General features: G+C 37.7%; 2 protein-coding genes across 5 annotated transcripts in view; one reads left to right on the top strand and one right to left on the bottom strand.

Moving 5' to 3' along the window:
* Swip-1 (EF-hand domain-containing protein D2 homolog Swip-1) overlaps positions 1-7,572 on the top strand; it is a 73,426-nt gene extending 65,854 nt beyond the window's left edge. Inside the window, exons 2-4 of the mRNA XM_071583359.1 lie at positions 4,093-4,240; positions 4,504-4,638; positions 6,961-7,572. Coding sequence (XP_071439460.1) covers positions 4,093-4,240; positions 4,504-4,638; positions 6,961-7,116 — 439 coding nt within the window. The 3' untranslated portion in view covers positions 7,117-7,572. The remainder of the gene's footprint in view (positions 1-4,092; positions 4,241-4,503; positions 4,639-6,960) is intronic.
* Positions 7,573-18,168: 10,596 nt separating this feature from the next.
* LOC139686173 (protein bric-a-brac 2-like) overlaps positions 18,169-23,086 on the bottom strand; it is a 31,564-nt gene continuing 26,646 nt past the window's right edge. For 2 of the 4 annotated variants that reach the window (XM_071583351.1, XM_071583352.1), the window contains exon 5: positions 19,401-22,110. In XM_071583351.1, coding sequence (XP_071439452.1) covers positions 21,767-22,110 — 344 coding nt within the window. In that variant the 3' untranslated portion in view covers positions 19,401-21,766. Of the gene's footprint in view, positions 19,212-19,400; positions 22,111-23,086 lie in introns of those variants that run through there. The other 2 variants (XM_071583354.1, XM_071583353.1) reach the window with 2 other exon arrangements.

Below are 23,086 nucleotides of genomic sequence, written 5' to 3'. Positions count from 1 at the left end.
AATAGTGTTTTGGATATAACGTAGATGTAAGGTAAATCGTGCGCCTCCGCTGTTATGTTATGCAGGTTGATCATGTCAACAGTGGAAATACTGTACGAGGATTTTGAAAGTTAAAATAAACGCGATCACCAGAGTAAAAATTCTGAAATCCACAATTAATTGTAAAAATTGTAGAGTACAAGTAATGAGCTCCACATACTTGTACATTTTAACTCGAAAAATACACGCAGCGGGAGGGGACTGCGGTGACCCTTTTACTCTTTTATGAGTCAGCTCCTCGCATGGTCTGTAAGTATCTTCACAGATAATACGTGTTGCGTTTATTTACTCATAGGCACGTGGGTCGGACGGGACGATCTCTCATCCTGAGTGAAGGAACTATCCAGCTAAGGAGAAGTTTGAAGGTCGGAACCCATGTAGTTCGGCGCTCGCTTAAGCGAAATGTCCAGTTCAGAACGAGGTCTATCCGTCTTGGCTATTGCCTCCGTTCGCGGCCCTAATCTCCAACTTCAGGGCCCACGTCCAATACGCGATGGAGAAAGGGGAGCTCTAATGAGAGAGGCGTCGGGGGGCAAGTGAGGTGTCGGAGGGCCGAGGCACTTCATTCTCATGCTTAAAAGCCGTCCCTCGAGTTGCTTTTCAGGGACAATAGAAGCGTGTGACCTACTCTCTTCTGATAAAGACGAGTTTTATCGCTCCATTTTCTATATTGGGACGCAAATGAAAACGAGTCAGCGTTCACATTCAACGTTATTGCTCTTTTTTTTCCAAGAATCTAAATGCATTACACTTCAAACCGCGGGGGGGGGGGGGTTGTGAAGAGGCGGCGGGCCCACTCGAGGAACTAAAGGTCAGCCACGAGTAAGGCCTTCTTCGATCGATTCGTGCGCCCCTATTCTCGCGGGTCACAGCCATTCTCTATTAAATGCACAAGAAAAGAAATCATGACCTCTTCCTGTGCGCATACTAGCACAGTATTGATTTTGTGCATGCACTGCAGATCGGCTCCATCCAAGATTTTAGTTGTCGTAATATTGGGTTTTAACCCGCGGAAACTCTTTTTTACTGCTCGACTCTCTCGGAGAAATCGGCAAATCTTAAAATTGGACATTTTCTTGGGGAACCGAAGAGAATAGAAGCGCCAAGAAAAATGGCCAGTGATTCGAAATACATTCGTATGTATCCTTGAGGGTTTCTCGGGAAGTGGGACTCGTTCAAGAAAACGATTTCAATCCCGATTTGTGAAGGAAGAATTAAAATATTCATTGCTTACCACCACCACCCACATCTGCATAATTTACTCTTTGACGTATGTGGTGGATTTTCATTGGCTTTTCTAAATGAACGTGAGCTATGGGTTTATTTGTATTGTTAGTTTAGTGCTGCTTCCAAAAATGCGAATAATTTGCAAACATATGCATTTTTTTGATTTTTCAATACCCCCGCGCATCACAGCACGCTTCTATCTCCGAAACGGGTGGCCAGATAACGCGCCTCACCTGATCGTGTGAAGTCACATCCTTAATAAACTCACTAAGCTGTTTACAGGAAAAATGGAACCAATATTTTCTACCTCGAATGCGATCTGTTAAATGATAATAATTCTTAGCACTTGAATTTTAAAGTGAGGAGACACTGCATTAGTTATAGTCTTCTGAGAAGCTGTGCGCAATCGAAAGTAAATGTACAAACGATGCAGAAAATTTTTTCGAGAGGATTGAAATTATCTTTACAAAAGAACCCACGACTTCACTATTCCAAACCAACACTTTCTGTGTGTGGGTGACAATAGAACTAAGTTCTTTATTTGGAAATCGATAGACCAAAGTAGGTTTCCTTTCTCCAAAATCAATGACGGGGCGGAGACGAATCTCGCCACCCTAGCGGAAGCGGTTGCGGGAGTAACTCCATCGTCACTGGCCGCGGCAGTGTCCTCCACCCCGTAGCCAGGGATGTTTGCTGATGGATAGAGTCGAGACTCTTTCCAAGCAAGCCACCGCGCTTTCCTTGGAGCGCCCTCGTTCCCGCAGTTGTGGTCGCAATCGCCCCCAGCCTCCTCATCCATCCCGGCAAAACAATGGCGTCTGCCGGTGCCACCGCTGTCTTGGGTGACTAAGTGAATAAGAGCACGCGGCCATGCTCGCACCGTACGGGGTACGAGGCAGGCAGTGCTTGATGGCGGCAGATGACTGCGCTCCGACATCCTCGACGTCGCCTCTCACACTAAGTTCCCCGTGGGCAGCCGGGTGGGTGTTGTTTTTCCTCGAATCGCGCCTTCAGGAGCGGCGAGCGAAGACGGATTTCTAGGTTTTTGCAGACAATAACTCTCCCATCGAGAATCACGGGTGCGTCACATTATCCCCTGCCTTGGGTCTCCAACGGGAGTTTTTGTGGGAAATTGTGGTCGCGGACCTTGGGCAATAATCGGTGCAGACTTTCTCCACCATTACGGTCTTTTGGTGGACATGGCGCGCTAGCGGATAGTGCTACGACGCTTTCCATCGTAGCGACTGTAATCCATCACCCGCACGACCAATTACGGGTAAATAGTGGTTCCTCATCATAGCACCGACACCTGTCGGTATTTCTGAAGGTAACCAACCAATCAGGAACTCCCCGACAAGTGAAACGCTCCACGGAGGGTGGACTCAACTAGCGTCATCCAAACCACGCCGTCTTGCTCCCGATACAATCGCCATCGCTAAACGGGAATTCGAGCTGATGGTGAAGATGAAAACCTCGCAGAGAGGTTCGACAGTTACCGATCATTCGCCCTTCACTTGGTGTCCAAGGAGGATGCAAAGTGGCACCTGTGCAGTGGCTATCGTGCTTCGGACGCCAGAGCAGTGCCCGATTACCACCCCGTGCCTCACATTTGACGACTTCATCCACGGTTTTGGTGGGAAAACTTGTGTTCTCGGAAATAGATTAGCTTTCTACTAAATCCTCTGTTCGCTACTCAGAAGACTATAATTCATGAGATTTGGCCTCCGAGGTACGGCTCAGGCCTTTCAAAGGTTTCCTGATGAAGTTTTTAAAGATCTTCTGTTTATTTAGTGCATACATAAACGTCACGCTGGTATCAATTGATGAAGAGAAGCACATGAACCATTGAAGAGTACCGCTGCTCCCCTTACGATGGGCCATTCCCAGTCAGCCATCATGGTTCCAAAACATTTAATGTGTGCATTCATTGACCTGATATCACTGTCTCTGTTGTTCACGTAAAAATAAAAACTAAAAACACCAAAATTATTTTCAAGATAACCAGTCTAAATATCTGGCTGGGTATTTTGAAGAATGGCAATTTGACTGAGGTGGGGGTGGTTGATAAAGGATTAGGAAAAGGTGGTCACTCTTTGCTCTTTTGTCTTTTGTCTGTAGTGCATTTAACCAAGTCTTTTATAGACTCTCTTCACCTTCCTGTGACATCAACTTCAATTGTGAACAAACCTGCACATAAATGTCAGGTTGTTTGGGTATGCACAGTCTCAGAACCCATTGCGCATGAATGTGTCTCCTGTGCAATTTTTCTGTTACCAATGCGTGAATGAAATTGCCAATATCTAAGATAATACTCTGAACAGTATTCAATGATCTCCACTCACCATGCCAGCAGCAGTGCTGGAGTATTTACTTCCATTAGAGCAGTGATTGGAGCTCCATATCCCATTCCTTTGAAAATGTCTTCGCCTCTGAAGCATTTTCAACCATCTTCCAGTTGTGAGATGGAGAAGACTAGGCTCTCCTTAAACCTCCTGTAGGATTGCATAGACCTCTGCTGACAATTCATTCATGGGAAAGCAGCATTTAAATTGCCCATCATATTTTGCTTCCATTTATGCAGTAGGCGAACTAAGCATGCTTCAACTTGCAATGGCTGCTGCTGATGCACTACTGGGGGAAAATCTAAGAAATCTGCTGCACTATTGCATTACGCATTAAACTTACAAGATAACAATTAAAATTTTTCAGTATAAATAATGCAAACAATTAAAAAGTGATTTATTTTTATTGAAACGCCCCCATACATTAAAGATGACCGGAAGCTTTCACATGCACCTCTAATTCAGTGAATATTTTGTTCCTTAGGTATGATGTTGGTCGTGATGGTTTCTTGGACCTTGAGGAAGTGAAGAAGATGATGGAAAAACTAGGTGCACCACAGACTCACCTTGCTCTGAAGGCTATGATAAAAGCTGTTGATGAGGATGAAGATGGGAAGATAAGTTTCAGAGAGGTAAGTCACCAGTGGGGAGCATAGGAAAATTTTCAATAAAAACAGTCAAAGAGAGTGGTAAAATTATCTTAGCTCATCCCAGACAGAACTTTCTTCAATCCCATTGAAAATAATTATTGACAAAAATTGAAATATTATTGCTGTATAAGATCTCATTAAAATCTCATCAGTCATTAGAAATAAAATGCAGCCCACAGATATGACTTAATCCAATCCTCTCTATCATAGACATTAAAGTGATGTTAATTCCTCATACTTTACAGTTTTTGCTGGTTTACCGTAAAGCAAAGGCCGGAGAACTGCAAGAAGAGAGTGGACTCGGGAGGCTTGCAGCATTAACCGAGGTCGATGTTGATGCCGTCGGTGTGAGTGCCGCTGCCACATTTTTTGAGGCCAAGGTGAGTTGTACAAAATTTTCCAATTACTTGTGCTGATGACATAATTACTTATGACTTATTGATGACATAATTACTTATGTCATAATAACCATCACCGTCCATGAAGATAACATTAATATAAAATAAATTTTGAATACCATAGAGGGCATTTTAAAAATTTTCAGATTATTTCATGATTTTTTCTGATCATTTTGATATAATTGCTGTAACTTTTGATACAAAATTCAACTGATAGAAATGATTTAAGAGGGCTTTCATGACACATATGCAGTTTTATAGTTCTTTTCATGTTTAGCTTATTAGTATGCAGATGTCACTGTCTTAGGGGAAGGTGTGGTGCACCCAAAATAGCCTCATAACTTACTTAAATGCTTGTGTTTAGTGTTCAGAAGGTTTAACTCATGAGAAATTACCTCACATCATGGAATTCTTTTATACTCATTCATGGGGTCTTTTTACCGGTAACAATTTCATAAAGCCATTCACTTTAACTGCTGGCTTAGGGCTGCATGCTTGCTAGTAACCAATGTGAAAGCTCATGGACTTCAGCACCCATGAAGCTTATGGATATCATGTCCAGTGTATTTTATTGTAATTCATGACTGAAAATCATCAAACAGCATTTTTAAAACAACATTTATGTCATTAGCATTTTATAAACATTGTTTTGCGAGTGAGAACTTATATATGGACACATTTGAAAATCACTCATTAAACTTTCTATTTGCTAAGCTTCTAAGAGTGAAAGGTTTTACCATTCTGTAAAGTGCATAGTACCACTTAATAAATGAGGCTGCAGATGTGCTGGAGAAATGACAGGAACGTTTTTAATTTAGTACATTTTCCTGAAAATCTGTGAGCTACCAGAAAGCAACTACTTAATCAGTAAGAATGTGAAAATTTCATATTAGTCGCAACTGCATCAATGATTAGTTCATTCAAATATTCATCTAATATTTTGGGACATCAAGTTGTGAAGTAAACAGATTAATTCTACAGCTCCTCCAAATATTCTCACCTCTAGTAGAAGATCAAAAATCCTGTGCTTGTACTCCCAAATATCTTCTATCATAGGGTGTCAATTGCACAAATGATGATGCCTTTGTTTCTCTTCCTCTATAGCCAATACTTCATCAACACCGCTATTTTCTCTTCCGTGCCACCCTCAGAATAATGAAATTGTGAGGAATACGGCATATATACACAATAGATTGTTAGTTTTCATGTACAAAAATTTGCCTATGTATCTAGAAAAGGTCTTTAACATTTTAATGTCTCCGGGACCAATGCAATTTTTTGGAGAAGAATTGCATTGGTAAAGAAATATTTGAAATGAGGGAGTGAATGACAAGTATGCTAAGTTATAACATGAAGAAAAAATTAGAAGAGATTTTAGTGATGAGAGTAGGGCACGTGAATAAAATGAATCCAAAACTTGACCTTTGAGGCAAGGGGGCAAAGATTAGACCGGCTTTTGGAATGTGGGCATGGAGAAACATGAAGAAAATTAGTTGGAAATAGAGGAAAAGAAGTGGTAAAGTTCAAAATATGTTGGCAGTTTTGGGAAATTACCTTCTTGGTGAAATTCAAGGAAGGCAGAGAAGTGGGTGGAGGAGTAGTGGGAAGCTGAAGAATATGAGATAGAAGATAGGATAGTGGGTAAGTGGGGAATAGAAAGGAAGAGAACAGTCTTTATAGAAAACATGAAAGCAAGTAGAAAGTAAGAACTTACAAATGAATAATGCAGGACAAACCAGAGGTAGTCCACATTATTGGTAACACTGTCCAAAACATACCTTTGAGGCAAGGCTACTTTCACTGATGATGCCACTTAATTTTACTAGTCTAAGAATTTGATGACAATTTTAAAGATCACCTCATACCCATCATTCATGAATAATGGAACTAAGAGAAGGGGATTCTGTTTAAAAAATATGTTTATATCTTGAACTTTATAAAACTAAATGCGATAATACCAAAAAATCTGAAAAACAATATAGATCTATATTTGTGGTACACCAAATATACCATTTTCTAAGCCAATCATAAATCAAAATTTGTAAGTGGGGGATCTCAAGTGACAGCTACTTCATAACCCGCCATGCTACACTGAAATTAACTGGGGTAAGCAGTGTTGCTCTCACCTAACTCATGAGAGATGTTGAGAATAAATATTGATTGATTCCTCAGAATATATGTTTTATGGTTAAAAGTAAAATGGTTGAAAAGATTCATTCATTTCCAATATGCTAACAATTTCATGGATTGCAAGGTGCTGAAATAGAATATATAATAAATGAAGGATTAATTGTTTTATTTCAGATTGAAGAACAAAGGAAGACCAGCAAGTTTGAGGATGAGATCAGGCAAGAAAAAGAAGAGAGGCTGAAGCAGGAAGAAGAGAAACAGCAGAGGAAGAAGGAATTCAAGAAGAAGGCTGCCTTATTCCAAAATGAATCACAAACAAATGGAGACTGAAATGCACTGACCATCATTCGAAACAATGATTCCACTTCAAGACAGTATTTAATTTACAGTGTGTATGCAGTTGGGGAAGAGTAAGAGGAGTGATTCAATCAGAAGAATGAAAATCAAAGAAGAATGTTGCCTTATTGGATTTGATTTTAAACAGAGACTGAAATATTTAGAATTGCATTTAAAAAAGAAATTCCAATATGATATAACAATTAAAATACACCAAGGATGAATTTGTTCACAAATGTGCCCATATAATGTACCACAATAAATCATTAAGAGTATAAACAATGCATCAAATTATCCAAAATCATCTGTATATAGGTCATTAACTGTCTAGATATTTAAAGTGATTACAATGCATTTCAAGGGTATCATAGTAAGTGACCTTTTTATTACTTGCATGAAGTATATTTACTTATAAAGACACATGTAGATTTGTATAAATAAAATAATTCTAAGCCAGGTGTATTCAATTTTTGCAAAGCAGAATTTTACAATTCCTTATATCAGTTAATAAAACCTAACCTAGAATAGGTGGCATAAACTAATCTCCCCTGAAAAAGTACAAAACTCTCATTCAGTAGGTGACAAAAGTTTCAGCAATGTTTGAGTTCATTCCATGTTTCGAAGAAAACATTGAGTGCAGTTAGTATTCAAAACTGCAAAGTATACTATGTGCAGACCACCAGGCAAAGAGATAAACTGTGGAACCCCAGTGATTTTCATCAAGGATTAATGATGACTTACAATAAAAATTTTGTGAATACTATTCCATTTCCTAGTGAGTTTAATGGCACACTGGTATATTTCAGAAGTATATACACACATATATATATATATAAATAAATAATATATATATATATATATATATATATATATATATATATATATATATATATATATATATATATATATATATATATATAATTATATATATGGTAGAGTTCACCCAGTACTAAGCCCTGCACGGTGTGTGAAATTCACACATCAGGGTAAGGGGCCCAGTTCCTTTCCCTGTGCCGGTTATGGTTTCCCAGGAAGATCTGGTACCCGAAAAATCACATAGCTTGGGTGGAGCTGCAGGTGCTCAGAGAATTGCCTAGGAATTAAACCAGGGCCCCTCTGGTCAGGAGTCCAACCTTCAACCCCCTGGACTACCATGACCCATACGACAGGTATGGCATTAGAATCAATATTAATAAAACAAAGGCTATGCGATTTTCTAGAAAGAAAAAGGTAAGCTAAACATTAAAATAGGAGGGCAAAATCTAGAGCAGGTGGAACAGTTCATATAAGTCGGAAGTGTTTTGGACCAACGCGGTCAAAGTAGTAGGGACATAAGGAGAAGAATTGCACTAGGAAAAGAGGCTTTCACAAGGAGCAGGGAGTTGATGACAGGGATGTTGAGTAAGGACGTTAAGAAAAGACTCGTAAAAACTTTGATGTGGAGTGTAGCTATGTACGGCGCGGAAATGTGGTCATTGAAGCAGGAGGATAGACCTAGACTGGAGGCTTTTGAAATGTGGGTGTGGAGAAGAATGGAGAAGGTGAAATGGACGAAAGAGAAGAAGAAAACAAATCAGGAAGTACTTGGTAAGGTGGGCGAAGAGAGGGGTTTACCGGGAGAAATCCTATGGAGGCAGGAAAAGTGGATGAAGGGCATATTGACCAACAATGGGATGTTGAAGACTGTAATTGAGGGGAGAATGTTAGGCAAACGGGGAAAGGGAAGAAACAGGATAGGAATGTTGGACGGGATGAAGGGAGGAGGAAAGTACTCACAGATGAAGAGGGACCTGATGTAGAGTAGGATGCTGGATTTTGTGTTTTATTAGGAGTCACAAAATATTTATTTATTTAGTAACCGTGTCCATCTAAAAACCTACCTTAACCGGTAGATTACCTAATAATAATAATAATAATATATATGTGTGTGAGTGTGGGTTGCGGTAGCTCTAGGGGTAGATTGTTGGACTACTGACCGGAGGGGCCTGGGTATATATATATATATATATATGTATATCCATGCCATATCTTGAGAAATATAGCCTACTTAGAATGATGAGGCCTTAGCCCCCAGCGAAGGACTCCCCTTTGAACTTCACACACTTATCCCAGCGTCTCTTCCACTTTTCAACACAATCGACTAAGTCCTTTTTCAGAATGGTCATCATATGCATTGTAACATTTTCCTTTATCTCATCCCATGATACTTATTCATACTCATTTTATGTAAAAATTTCAATTTGATCTATAATCTAATATGCTTAATTGGCACAGATCCATTATTCTCTCTTGCCTAATTAATTGTGCCAAATGTGCAGGTATGATTGCAACCATTTTGAATTCCAATAAATTCTCTTGATTTATCTTACAATCCATTAATTAAATCATCACTGATTAAGATTTAATCATTATTTAGCAGACAATATTGCTCTTAGGTTTCCATGTAGGCTTCCGCGGAGATTTTTGATGTAGGAAGTGGTTCTTTCAGGTTTTCTTCCGCGTGTATCCATTTTCCGGACAATATTCATTATCCATTGGTTTCCTCAGTAGACCTGAGGAAGCCAACTGGAACGTTGGCGAAATATTGTCCGGAAAATGGATACACGCGGAAGAAAACCCGAAAGAACCACTTCCTACAATATTGCTCTTAGCCTATCTTGATTTCAAACATGTTGACAAAATATAGGAGTCTAGATGGGGGTCCTTATGAGCTAATGTGATAATAATTGGCAGTACCTGATTTAGAAAATATGAAGGCATGTATAAAACATATTGAGCATGAGTTCTGTAGCAGGCAATTACTTGCAATTAAAAGCAGAATATGTGTGTCATTCATTATAAAAAACCACCAATCTTGAGAGAATATATCAGGGGTCTTTATGATCAACTTCTATTTTGTAAATATAGAAGAAAGCGGAAGAAAACCCGAAAGAACCACTTCCTACAATATTGCTCTTAGCCTATCTTGATTTCAAACATGTTGACAAAATATAGGAGTCTAGATGGGGGTCCTTATGAGCTAATGTGACAATAATTGGCAGTACCTGATTTAGAAAATATGAAGGCATTTATAAAACATATTGAGCATGAGTTCTGTAGCAAGCAATTACTTGCAATTAAAAGCAGAATATGTGTGTCATTCATTATAAAAAACCACCAATCTTGAGAGAATATATCAGGGGTCTTTATGATCAACTTCTATTTTGTAAATATAGTCCACTGGTTAACGGTATGAGGTCATGAGGCCATCAAAAAGTAAGTATTCCCTTTGCTAAGTCATGATTGCAATGAAAGGCAATTCCAATCGTAAGAATGATCTGAAACTCAGGAGTTGTGCACGAGTTTCAGATCAAGAAGAGTGAGAGGATATTTTATAATGTGGTGTATATCATGTCTACTGTTTAATGCCCTCCCATCAATTACCTCATATTCTTCTGGCACTGTTACTTGAGGAATGGCTTAGTGGCCCTAAGAAACCAAATTATATTTGACTATGCCATATAAATATTTATTTTCAATTTATTTTATAATAAATGCTCAGTCCATTCAAAATAAGGGTCATCTAATGGAAGTTCCTCCTCAACACTAGAATACTGGCGTCTGTATGTTGTCTGAACATTCACTTTTCTTGCATGAAATTTCTTTCTTTGCAGTTCACGGCTATCATACAGCTTCTTCCAGTCAATCGACTTCCAAAGGTCAAGGTGTGGTTTTTTATTGTAAACACCTATTAAATGTAAATTAAGCTAATTACAATGATTGTGTTGAACCAAAAGTATATATCTTCAAACTTGAATGTCTTAAATACACACTATGCTGCATTTATATTACTCCATGAGGTAATATGGGAGAATTTTTGCTTGAACTTGAAAATTTCTCTTTATGATGCCCAAACACTTTGATGGTGCTATTATCTTTAGTGATAAATACAATATTGCTTAGAACTTCCAAAGAAAAACTGATCAGATCTATTAACCTTACTATTTTAGACTTAGTATTACCAATACTAGGCCCACAATGGTCACTTCTCATTCTTTTATTTTAATTGCGCTTTTAATTTGTGATGTTCAGAACACAAGGCCATAAATAGCATTGATCAAAAACTACTATCATATAAACTCCTTTACATTAGAGTAAATGGAGTGGAAAATGAAGTGCGGGTGTTTATACATTAGACAATGAAAGCAAAGTGCTTAGTAGTTAATGTACATTATGGTGCAGTTCACTCTATGAAGTTACTCCAAGATAACTAACATAAAGATTTTAACTTTAAACCACTTGCATTATTACTCATGTGCTTTTAAACACAGTAGCCATCATAACAACAAAATGTAAGGACAACCATTTAAGTCAGACTGTAAAGCATACTACTCAAACAGAAAAAAGGGCAATCAATGATATTTACAAAATATAAACACTATCATTTCTACTAATCCCCATAAATTTTGGGACTCTCCTACATTGTGTGCTCAGAATTAATGTTATGGTCCTTCCAAACAGTAGGCGAGGTTTTAATTCTGCCTTATGTACCCATGTGAATTATTGTGAAGGAGGTGGTGGGGCATTCTAATGCTTGGCAGCTAGCACTAGTAATATCCATACTCATTATCACCCCAGTGAAGATCAGGCCTACTCTCAACTGTGTGGCATGCCTATAGGATCAACTTGCTTCTGATCCAACCTGTATATCACCTCATTGGCATTGGCATCTTGTGATGCTACCATCTTCCCTCTCAATTTCCACATAATGCAGCCCCATAACATCAGTGATTTCTCCTGGGAGTCATTGCCTGCTGTCAGTATATGCTCTAAAATAAAATAAATCACCAGGATTAAACTGTTTACTTATGCCACCAGGAGTCATATTGTTTGCTGCTCTTTCATCTCTCCCTAAAGAAACTGGAGGAGCAACAGGATGCATTTTAGTGCACATCACTGCGCACAATGCCCCATCAGTATATATCTGCAGAAGTTCTAATCGTTGGTGCCCTGGGAGTTACCCATAGCATCAGGAGAACATTTGGCGCTCAATTCTCGAATGGATGGGTGGCAGCCTCTTTAATGCCAATTAATCATTTGCACCGCACATCCCACCTGTTCATTAGCTGAGGAGCATAGGAGGTAGCACTAACATTAGAAATAACATGAATATTTGCCTAGTAAGGGTGAATCGAAACCTCTCCGAACTTTGAGAGCAAATGGGTATACATACATACACATTGCCATTTGCTAACACAAGCATAGATAGAAACATAAGAGGGACACTCACGCATATTCTGAAGTTTTTGGTGGTGCAATCAGCTTCTTCTGCGGATAGAAGGAACTCAAGTTTCTTCCATCTACTGACCTCATCTACATCATATTCTCTTTCTATGTCTTACGGCACAGGTTTAATATCTTTACCAAACAGTTCCTCCATTATATTCCTTCAACCTCTGAATCTTCCTTGGTTCAATAAATAATTTTCCTGAGTTACCTGTGACTGTTTCCATAGATTTTCCCTTCCTACTTTCTGACTGCCCTTTCATCTTCTAGCATAGTGGACCAATTTCACCCATCCTATGTAAAATTTCCATACCCTCGCACTGCATCTTCTACCATGCTTCTTTCCCTCTATTTATTTCTCTTTGTGTTTCCATTCTTTCATTTCCTTAAATTGTCTGTAGTCCATGGTTTTCTTACTCTTTCCCAAAAGTTTTGTTAATGGCTTTCGATATCCCTATTTTGATATATCCCCATTACTCTTCTACTGTGCCTAGCCCCCTCTCCTCACTCATGATTATACCTACAGCCAACAGACACTCCCTTCTAATCATTCTGAATAATGCTTCTAGATTCTATTTCCTCAATCATATTCATTATTGCTAAATTATGATTGCAATCCATATCCACCCTTGGGAAACCAAGAGAATTGATGACACTGTTCCTAAATGTGCACCTAACCATTGAATAGTCTGATAACTTTCTAAATTTCAGGGAATTTGCCATGTATACCTATGCCTATTGTGGTGTTTATATGAAGTGTCTGTCATGATTAAGACTTGTCTCAGGCAGAACTCTATCGCTTTCTCCACACAGTCATTCCTTTTCCCCCCTTGAACCATAACCCTCTACCTGAATTCCATGTTTTCCTTTGCCTACTGTCACATTCCAATCCCCCATCACTATCAACTGTCTCTTTCCATAAACACCCACAATTATTCTCATATTCTCCCCACAGTCATTCCTTTTCCCCCTTGAACCATAACCCTCTACCTGAATTCCATGTTTTCCTTCGCCTGCTGTCACATTCCAATCCCCAATCACTATCAACTGTCTCTTTCCATAAACACCCACAATTATTTCCTCTTAATTTATTGAATAACCTGTCAACTTCTTCCTCCCCATGATTGCTTGTTGACATGTAGACAGGAAAAATACCCAAGTTGGCTCAGCTTTCACTTGTACTTATAATATTCTATCACTCGCTTGCTCAATGTTTACAATGCCTCTTCCTAACTTTTTGCTCAATACTCTGGTCACCCCTCACGGGCACAAATAAGTCATATGCAACTTGCGCCCACACTTCAACTTTTCATTGGAGACATCATCTTTATATCTCTCACAGCCATCTGCATTGAGGTTTTCGATACGTGCTTCCCATAGTTCATTCTTAGCATTCACACCCATGCTTTCTTCAATAATGGTGAACTATCCTGCCCCTCGATTTGTCCACTCAATATCCCTGTCCTTCTTTTAGTCAAGTCAAACGGATACACTAAGAGAAATCACCTTTCATTAAAAAATATTCGTCATACGTCATTAACTATCAGTGATCTCAAATAAATTCTTACTGAGCTCTTAAAAATATGACATTCCCTATGATGTACATTAACACTACTTTAAATCAACAAGCTTGAAATTTAAATTTCATATATTACCAAGTGCTCTCATCAAGATATTTTGCAATTTGAAGCTTGGTGATGACCATTTCTGGGGCATGAAAACAGGAATATGACATGCATTTGGTTTGTCTAAGCTTTTTGAGTTATTTTAACGAGCACCTTCAGGACCCCTTTTTATACTCCAAATCGTATTCCAATATAAGCCTACATGTTATGGGCCAGGGGTAAATGGGTACAATTTCGACTCAGATTCCGAACACAAGCCGATTAGCCAGGAAAATACTTACTATTGTACTATGTATTATTTCCCACATTTCCCAATAGACATAGAAAATGGTTGTGGTGATTACAATCACTGTTTTGAGTCAGTAGTAAGCAACAGTGTCAACATACAAATAATTTGATCTTTTCTGCCTGAAATGTATTTTTCGTGAATTATGACCTGAAAAATCAGGGTGCATCTTCTGAGCCAGGAAATATGGTATGTCCTACTCTGCTGTTAAAAGGTTAGCCAAATTAAAACCATAGTAACTGCAGCAATGACAGATTATGAGCTGTAGAAGTGAACTAGGATGGTAAAAACTTTCATAGAATATTAAAAAAGTTATCATCTTAACTCAGCATTAAGTATGAATGAAATTGATTTTACTTTGCAACTGTTTTATTTTCTGTAACTTGCATAAATGCTTTTATCAGATTGATCCCAAATGCTATAAGAATATTGAACATGAGTACATACTAAATTATCTTGACTGCCTTCCACTGCTTTTATTAACCATCCCTTTACTAACCATCTATTCACCAAGGTACTATTAACAAGATGTTGCAAAGGCTAACTTGGCATGTTGATCGAGAAGGCTGGGTACTCATAGATTTCAACTTTGTTTGTTGCTATTAATGATAACAGCTCCTCCAGCTTTCCAGCCAATGCCTTTAGGTTGAAGACTCAACACTTGCACCAAAAAATGCCAGATGGAATGCTGGCAAAACTGTTCCCATTTATAATAATAATGCAGCAAAAGCCAGCAGCATCAAGCCTTTGCTTTGATTTTCATTACAAATGATCTAATGACAGCCACCGATTTTCACTGACCCAAGAAAAAATCTAAACCTTTTGCTATCACAACAGATCTTATTATATTCCATATAAACATTTTAAATGATTAAATTATACAAGAGAAAATAAATTTCTCACAATTGAGAAGAGGATAAATATAGACGTTTGACTGTAAAGAGTTTTAGAATTCAAACAAATTCAACTAGAAAGGTAATGAGCTAAAACACAATTATTTACCTCACTACAAACGAAGAAAATAGTATGAACTATTTAATAAATATATAGCTTCAAATTGTGCTTACTTACAACTCAAATTTGGCATAAAAAATTATATAATTACCTTTTCAATTAGGTATGTTTATTTATTAACTCTCTCCTGCGAGTATGCTAATATAAGACTATTTACTTGGCATTCAAAAACTCCATAATGGAAGGTATGCAACCAAAATCCATGTTTCTCTTTCCAGTAAGTGACATAAAAGAGAGATACCTTAATAAACTGCTAGATGGCTAAACAATATACTTCTCTTAACATAAGCTGCAAGCAAAAGTTGCAATGCATTAGATAAAAGATTCTTAATATCAGCTATCCAAAATGGATAATGATGTTACTTTTGCTAGGGTCTGTCCCAAAAATAAGTAGAATACAATTCAGGGAAAATATTTATTGCATATCAAAGTACAAATTACAAAAATTCTTCAAAATATCACCCTGGGGCATTGTCACACCAATGCTAGCACCTCTGCCAGTCACAGTACCCTCACTGAAAGGCATCAATGGGAACCACGTTCAGGCATCTCATCACAGCCTCGGCGACTTTATCCAACATTCTAAAATGGTTGCCTTTCAAGCCCCTTTTCAAACTTGGGAGCAAAATAAATCCGGTGATGCCACATTGAGGCTGTAGGTCACTTTTATAGCAGCCCAAGAGATCATGCAAGATTGTCTAATGAGCGGCCTTTTGATCTTCCAACAGCACCTTGGGGACCGTCTTGGCACCCACCTCTCCCATGGCTTAATCTTCTGTAAGAATGTGATGCACTGTGGCTTTTGGAAAACTTCCCTCTTCTGCCAACAATATAACCCTCGGGTGCCAATTGGAATTGAGTATTTCCCTCACTTCTTGCACATTTTTATCACAAAGCGTAGTTCATGAATGATCAGGTTATTCCTCGTCATCAATCTCCTCTCTGCTCTCCCAGAATCACTTGTGCCAGCAGAAAACCGTTCCTTGGGACAATGCTCCATGTCCAGAATCTGATTTTCCCAACATTAAGATAAAATTTTAACATGGATCATTGCTCCATTGTGAACTCGTGATGAGACCTTCGAACAGGGGTCCAATATTGCAGTGATCCACACACTGTAACAGCCTGCAGAAAACTGACATGGGTCATGTTGCTTTCCCAAGACCTCACTCCACCTATCCTGCCACAGATCATCCCACTCCAGCCATGTGCATCAGTGGAAAAAAAGTTATCTTTTTTGTTGTTTGACTAGATTGCTTGAGCTTTCCACGTTCTTCAGGTCAGACTGGAAGGTCTCGGACAGGAACTATGGGAAGGAGGGACTATTAGTCTCAACCTCGCCCAATTAAGACGATAAATAAATAAAAAATAAATAAATATGGAGTCTGGGGGTGGGAGGAGCAGGGTATGCTGGGAAGGGGATTAGAGATGGCGGCTGAAGGTGGGAATTTTAAAAGTTCGGAAAGCTAGTATATATGTCGATTTGCGAGATCTCCCCTCTATATTGGTGGATGAATCAGGTAGGGATTCTAGGATGGTTAGGGAGAAACACAGGTTGACGGAAAGGTTGTGGGAATTTTCAAGTAAAGGGATAGGAGAAGAGAGTGAAGCAGAATTACAGGAGTAGTGGTGATTGTTCATTCGAATGGATAAGGAGGTAATGCATTCCCCTGTGTAAAATGAAGTGAATTGTTTGCATGACAAAAGATAGATAATGTTTTTCGAGAGGCAATTAGCATAGGAACGAGGTGAGGGGGCAATGACGGGATGTGGGGAGCAGATCTGAAAAACAGACATGTTTTACATCGGGGGTGGTTGCAAGTAAAGGAAATATGAGGAAATTTGTTAGGAGGGGGGCACCAAAGGGTTGGTGGATCTCAGAAGGTTTTTGAGATTGGCTGATTGAGTCCGTATGAACACATTTTTTACTTCGTACGTATTAAAATCCATTGGGCATCCTCCAATATATAAAAACCCTAGGATGCACTCTTACGAGACTATCCCAAAATCATTTACACCGACCATTTGTACCAACATGTGTAACTGAAATAGGACCAAATCCCTAGAAGTTAGTGCTCTTTAATAAATTGAGTGATTTGCTCATAAAATTCTTACTGGTGCTCTTTATCTATTCTATCCTGGAGTTTCTGGGGTATGATAATTTGTAATATTTGTATGCACTCTTGGTGATGTTTTTATATTTAAATATTTATTGCCATATTCAAAATTTCTAATTTTGACGTGCCCTATATTATACCATTTATGCATTACTTGCTTAAATCTGTGGATAAATAAATAATTTAAATACTATTATTATCTAGTTATTTCACAATTCCATAGAATCTTAGTTCAAATTGAATTTTTAAAAACCCTTTAACATTCAAAATAAAGTAAGTATGCTCTCAAAATACATGTAATAACAAGCTTATGAATCAAACAATGGATCTCTAAATTTCTTTAAATTGATTACAGTTGAAAAAAAATTCATCTCTGATGTACTTTACACTTGGGCGCTTAAGGATAACATATATGAGAATATTTAAATTTCTACTAAGTAACAGAAGTAACTTAAGTTTGGGAACAAGTCAGACTATTTCCTTATTTAAAATACTGATAAGTCGAATGTACATTTAAAATGAAAGCCTTGGCTTTGAACCTATTTATAGGAGCCAAAAACAATTTGCTATGAAGGACACAAAATCTCCAACTTGCCGCCAATTATCTCACTATTTCACAATTTGTACATTTCGGAGGGTTGAGGGAACAAAAGTGTACATGCATTACTGATTACATTGGGAGGAAAGAAAAAGGACTGTGAGAAGGCAATAGTATTAATATAAAAAGGGTTAACTTTATTGAAGTACTTACATTTTCAATAAATATTCATCTACAAGCATAAACAATTTGACTTAAGTGGCAATCATACAGATGGTTTATTTAAATAAGGTATTTTGATTTCTTCATCACATATTTTATCTATTGGGTTGAGAAAATTCGCCAGATGTAGAGGTACTTGATTCAGACTTGCACGGGAGCAGTAAAACTTACTTTAAAAGAACTGAGAAGCACTTTCTTCTTCATGAGATGAGTCCAACGATGTTCGGAACCAACTCTTAGAAAAGTGCTTAATTTTGTAATGGTAACGTAGACTATCACTCCTAGTATATGTGGTCAGACATAGAGGGCATTCATAACGTCCAGGGAAATGAACATAATAATGATTCCTAATGTGGGAGACAATTTTGCCACACTTCTTACACTTGAAGTGATTGGAGTGTTCTGGAACCCTGTCAAACATTTGTCTCATGTGCGAGGACTTTGGCCCTGCAAGAGGAAAAATTGGGAATCAAAAGATGAAAGCTATAATAGTCAACCCATTTGGATGTAACAAAAATTTCTCTCGATTAATATTTTTCAATTTAAAACCACTATGACCATTGAAGATATGAATATCATGCAGTAACAAAATATGCCAGATATTCATTAAATATTGTAACATAAATGTAATGAAACAATATGTTGCCAAGGAGTTCTCAGCAAAATGACGCCCATTGAGATGAATACAATCCATATTGTCAGTCTATCATTACACCACGCGTGATATTTCATTTTTCAACTTTGGTGTGGAAGAGCATTACTCTCTGCTGATTGCATTGCAGCTACACACTCATGCTTCACTCTTAGGTGGTATTTGAGGTGGTCTTTCCGAGCAAACACTGCGTGACAAATAGGACACGGGATTTTGTCTGGCCAGTGACGCCTAAAGTGATGCCACTTGTTGCTGACTGTTTTACCACACATTCGGCACAGAAATAAGGAACTTGCAGGCAGTCGAATGAATATATCTCCACTCGACTGGGGAGTCTGGCCCCCAAATGCACCTTTGGATGATTGACAACCTGAAAGAAAGAGTCAGCTGTCAACAATTTAACATAATGATTCTTTTCATTAGTCCAAAACATGACCACAACAATGAAAGTATTGATTTTGTGAACAAAAACATGAAGTAGCTCTTTCTCATTACACTACACTCCTGGTTAAAATTGAAACTCCAATCATTACTTTTGCATAATTTGCATTATGCTCTTTATTCTTGGCCATGTTACATTAAAATATAAACAGAAGTACACAAGTAATAATATCACCTAATTTTTGTAGGCAAGCCAAAAAAGTGTTAATAAACCAAATAACTGTCTTCTAGTTTCCACCGCGGCAGATTTACCAACATGGCAATCATGGCTTAACAGCAGGAGAATACTCTGGAAATGCAGATAAACCATAAAAATGTTTCCCATAAAATGACAATTACCACATAACAAAGATGGAAAATATAAAAAATTATTCCCTAAATCTCCATGAATACTTAAGGGAATAGAATCAGAAAGAAATATAAATATATATCAGGTATTTTTCTCCATAACATCAAATGACTTCAGGCCTATCGGTGCGTATTATTCCTCAAATACACTCAAATAAATAAATCTCAATAATTTTAAAGTCAAATGCAAGAATAAAGCCAACAACTGAATTAATATACTATCAGGAATGTATTAGTATTAATTCGAATTAGATTAGTGGTGGTTCTCAAAAGTTTCTACTTCATACTTATGCAAAGAAATTTAAAAGTGTTCACGCTTTCCTAAATGAAATTCTGATCAATCATAAATTGTGCCGCCCTTAGTAAACCAATGTCTTCCAATTTAGAAGTTACTGAAATAAGCTTTGAAACATATAAGCAACCGTATTTGAACTTAGCACTTTTGTATTGATATGAAAATGCAGCCAGGATTTAGACAATTAACACATCTCATAGGCCTAAAGTCAGACAGTTACATAGTAAAAGCAATAAAGGACAGTTTGGCACAGCAGATTTAAAAACAGCACAGCCTCTTATAAACGGGGTGAAGAAATAATTAAAATTTTTCCCAAAGGTCTTACACTCACTCCTTCAAAAAACAATCATGCTAAAAAGATTTTAAGCATACTGAAATTAGTGAAGCTTCATCAGTAATCTAAAAACATTATCCAATAATATAAAAAGATTGATATCAATGGAAGAGGAAAATATTTTCCTCACCAAAAGTTTCATGACAAGTGAGAAACTATCTTTCATTAGGTTCTTTACTATGTAAAGCAGCTTGCTTCATATTAATCACTAGAAATTATATGCGTATACATACATATTTGTATGTATTACTTATCACATCAGTTTAAGGCAAGGTACATGAACAAGATAATAAGGCATGGGCATTTCTAGCCCTTAAACAGACTAAAAAGCCAAAGGAACAAAATAAAAATAATTTGTGTAAAAAGTTTCGATTCTGGAAACTTACACAGTTAACAATGCTTCAATAATCATAGATAATTCTTCAAACATTCCTCAATAAAATAAAATTTACCATACAGTGAAAGCAAGCTTAGGATTTGTTTTGTAAAGTCATTCTTAGCACTAGCTTGCATGGATCTTAATTATGGAAACCTTCAACTGTTATTCTTTGAAATGGCAAGAAATTGACTATAAATATTTACCATGACCAGAAAAAATAATAATCAGCCTTTTGAAAATAATATTATTTACGCTTGACACTCCACCCACATCTTATAAAACCATACTAAAATATTTTTAATAAATGAATATTGCACCTAAATCACACCATTTTGTAACAATTTTACCCTCTTAAAATAATTTTTCAAATTCAAGGTCCTCAAAAAGCAGCAAGCAAACTACTAAATACCTTTGATGCATCATTACAGACATAAAAAACCATCAGGGCTTAACTATTGTAGGTTAAAACAAATATGTAAATAATAATAAATACTCAACCCCATGCCATTAGATGGCAAATAAAACCATACTTTCGAAATCATTTATGAAAAAAAATAACCTTAACACAATTTTTTTAATAATTCAGGTTATTACCTATGCATACTGAGATACATTTTACTTAAAAATAAAGAATACTGTGTGATCTCCATGTCCACATGGTTATAGCATCATAGACCAAATAAAAAAAAACTCATTTGAGAGGCCAGAGAACTGACAAAAATCATAAATGGTTTCTTTCCTAGATTTTCATAAAAAAATCAAACCAGGTACTCCTGAAAGCTTAACGTAAATATTAAGCTCACAATAAAAAAATAACATCTTACTTTTCCACTGTTAACCATTTCAAAAAACAGTTTTGTCAATGGTACATGCACGTCTTTCTGTAATATTCCAAACTTTGGCACAATAACATCTTTTTTTCATATCACATTTTTTTTAAGAGGCATTGAGGGACTAAGGTCCCAGCTTCTAATGAGGTCATTGCAGATCTTTTATCACATGTTTTACGTGGAAAAACTGGAAAAACAAGTGTTGTTTACATTATATGTAATCACATATCCCTTGTATCACAAATGGCATAATTTAATACAAGAACTAGACCTTGCATAAATTATGTGATGCCTTCTTTTAGATTTTGGAAGTCATTAACTCTGCTTTCACCAAACATCTTGCCTTATGCTCTACAGAACTACACTGCTCGTCTTTCTCTAACCTTCCTCCCCAGCCATCTTGTTCACTTGATTTAGAAGCTTCCACAGAGGGATTACAATGTTTGTACCGCACATGAGTGCGCAGGTTGTCACTGCGGGTGTAGATTGCCTGACAATAGGGGCACACATACCGTCCCGGAAAATGGACATGGTAGTGATTCCGCATGTGGGTCACCACTTTCCCGCACATCCTACACCTGTGATGGCTGGATAGGCCAGGCACTCTGTCAAACACCTGTCGCATGTGCCTTGTCTTAGACCCTGTGAAAGGAAAAATGTGCATCACTTCCATAACATGCCACTTCTCTAGTTTTTTGGTAAATTAAGCAGAGTAGGCACCAAGGCATCCAAGGCTATATTTCATGGATTGCAGAGTTCAACAAAACGTCTGACTGCATCATGTGAAAATTGACTGAAACAAAGCGCCCCATTAATATTCTAATCCGAACATTGATTCTTCTGGTGTAAACTGAACTGATAGCTCCAAGCAGTATATTCCATGGGGAAAATATATACATTTGTGTTTTATGTGGAAAAATATATTTACATAAACCATAGACACAGTAATCAACCTGAAGGTCATTTTGGTAGGTAATGGTAGAGTTCACCCAGTACTAAGCCCAATGGCATGTGAAATTCACACATCAGGGTAGGGGGTCAGTTCCTTTCCCGGTGCCGGTTATGGTTCCCCAGGAAGATCTGATACCCAAAAAATCACATAGCTTGGGTGGCGCTGCAGGTGCCCAGAGACTTGCCTGGGAATCGAACCCGGGCCCTGCGGTCAGTAGTCCAATGCTTTACTCCTGGACTACCACAACCCACATATATATACATACATATACATATCCATACATACATATATATATATACATATGCATATACTACATATATAACATGAACCATAAACACAGTAATCACCCCGAAGGTCGGTTTGGTAGGTGATGGTAGAGTTCACCGAGTACTAAGCCTGATGGCGTGTGAAATTCACACATCAGGGTAGGGGGTCAGTTCCTTTCCCTGTGCCGGGTTATGGTTTCCCAGGAAGATCTGGTACCCGAAAAATCACATAGCTTGGGTGGAGCTGCAGGTGCCCAGAGAATTGCATAGGAATTGAACCAGGGCCCCTCTGGTCAGCAGTCCAACCTTCAACCCCCTGGACTACCGCGACCCACATACTACATATATATATATATATATATATATATATATATATATATATATATATATATATATATAT

This window comes from Hetaerina americana, unplaced genomic scaffold, assembly GCF_022747635.1.
Source record: "Hetaerina americana unplaced genomic scaffold, ioHetAmer1.1.p SCAF_130, whole genome shotgun sequence".
Taxonomy (NCBI): domain Eukaryota; kingdom Metazoa; phylum Arthropoda; class Insecta; order Odonata; family Calopterygidae; genus Hetaerina; species Hetaerina americana.
Note: the sequence above shows the minus strand (reverse complement) of the source record. Positions and strands in the feature narration are given on the sequence as shown.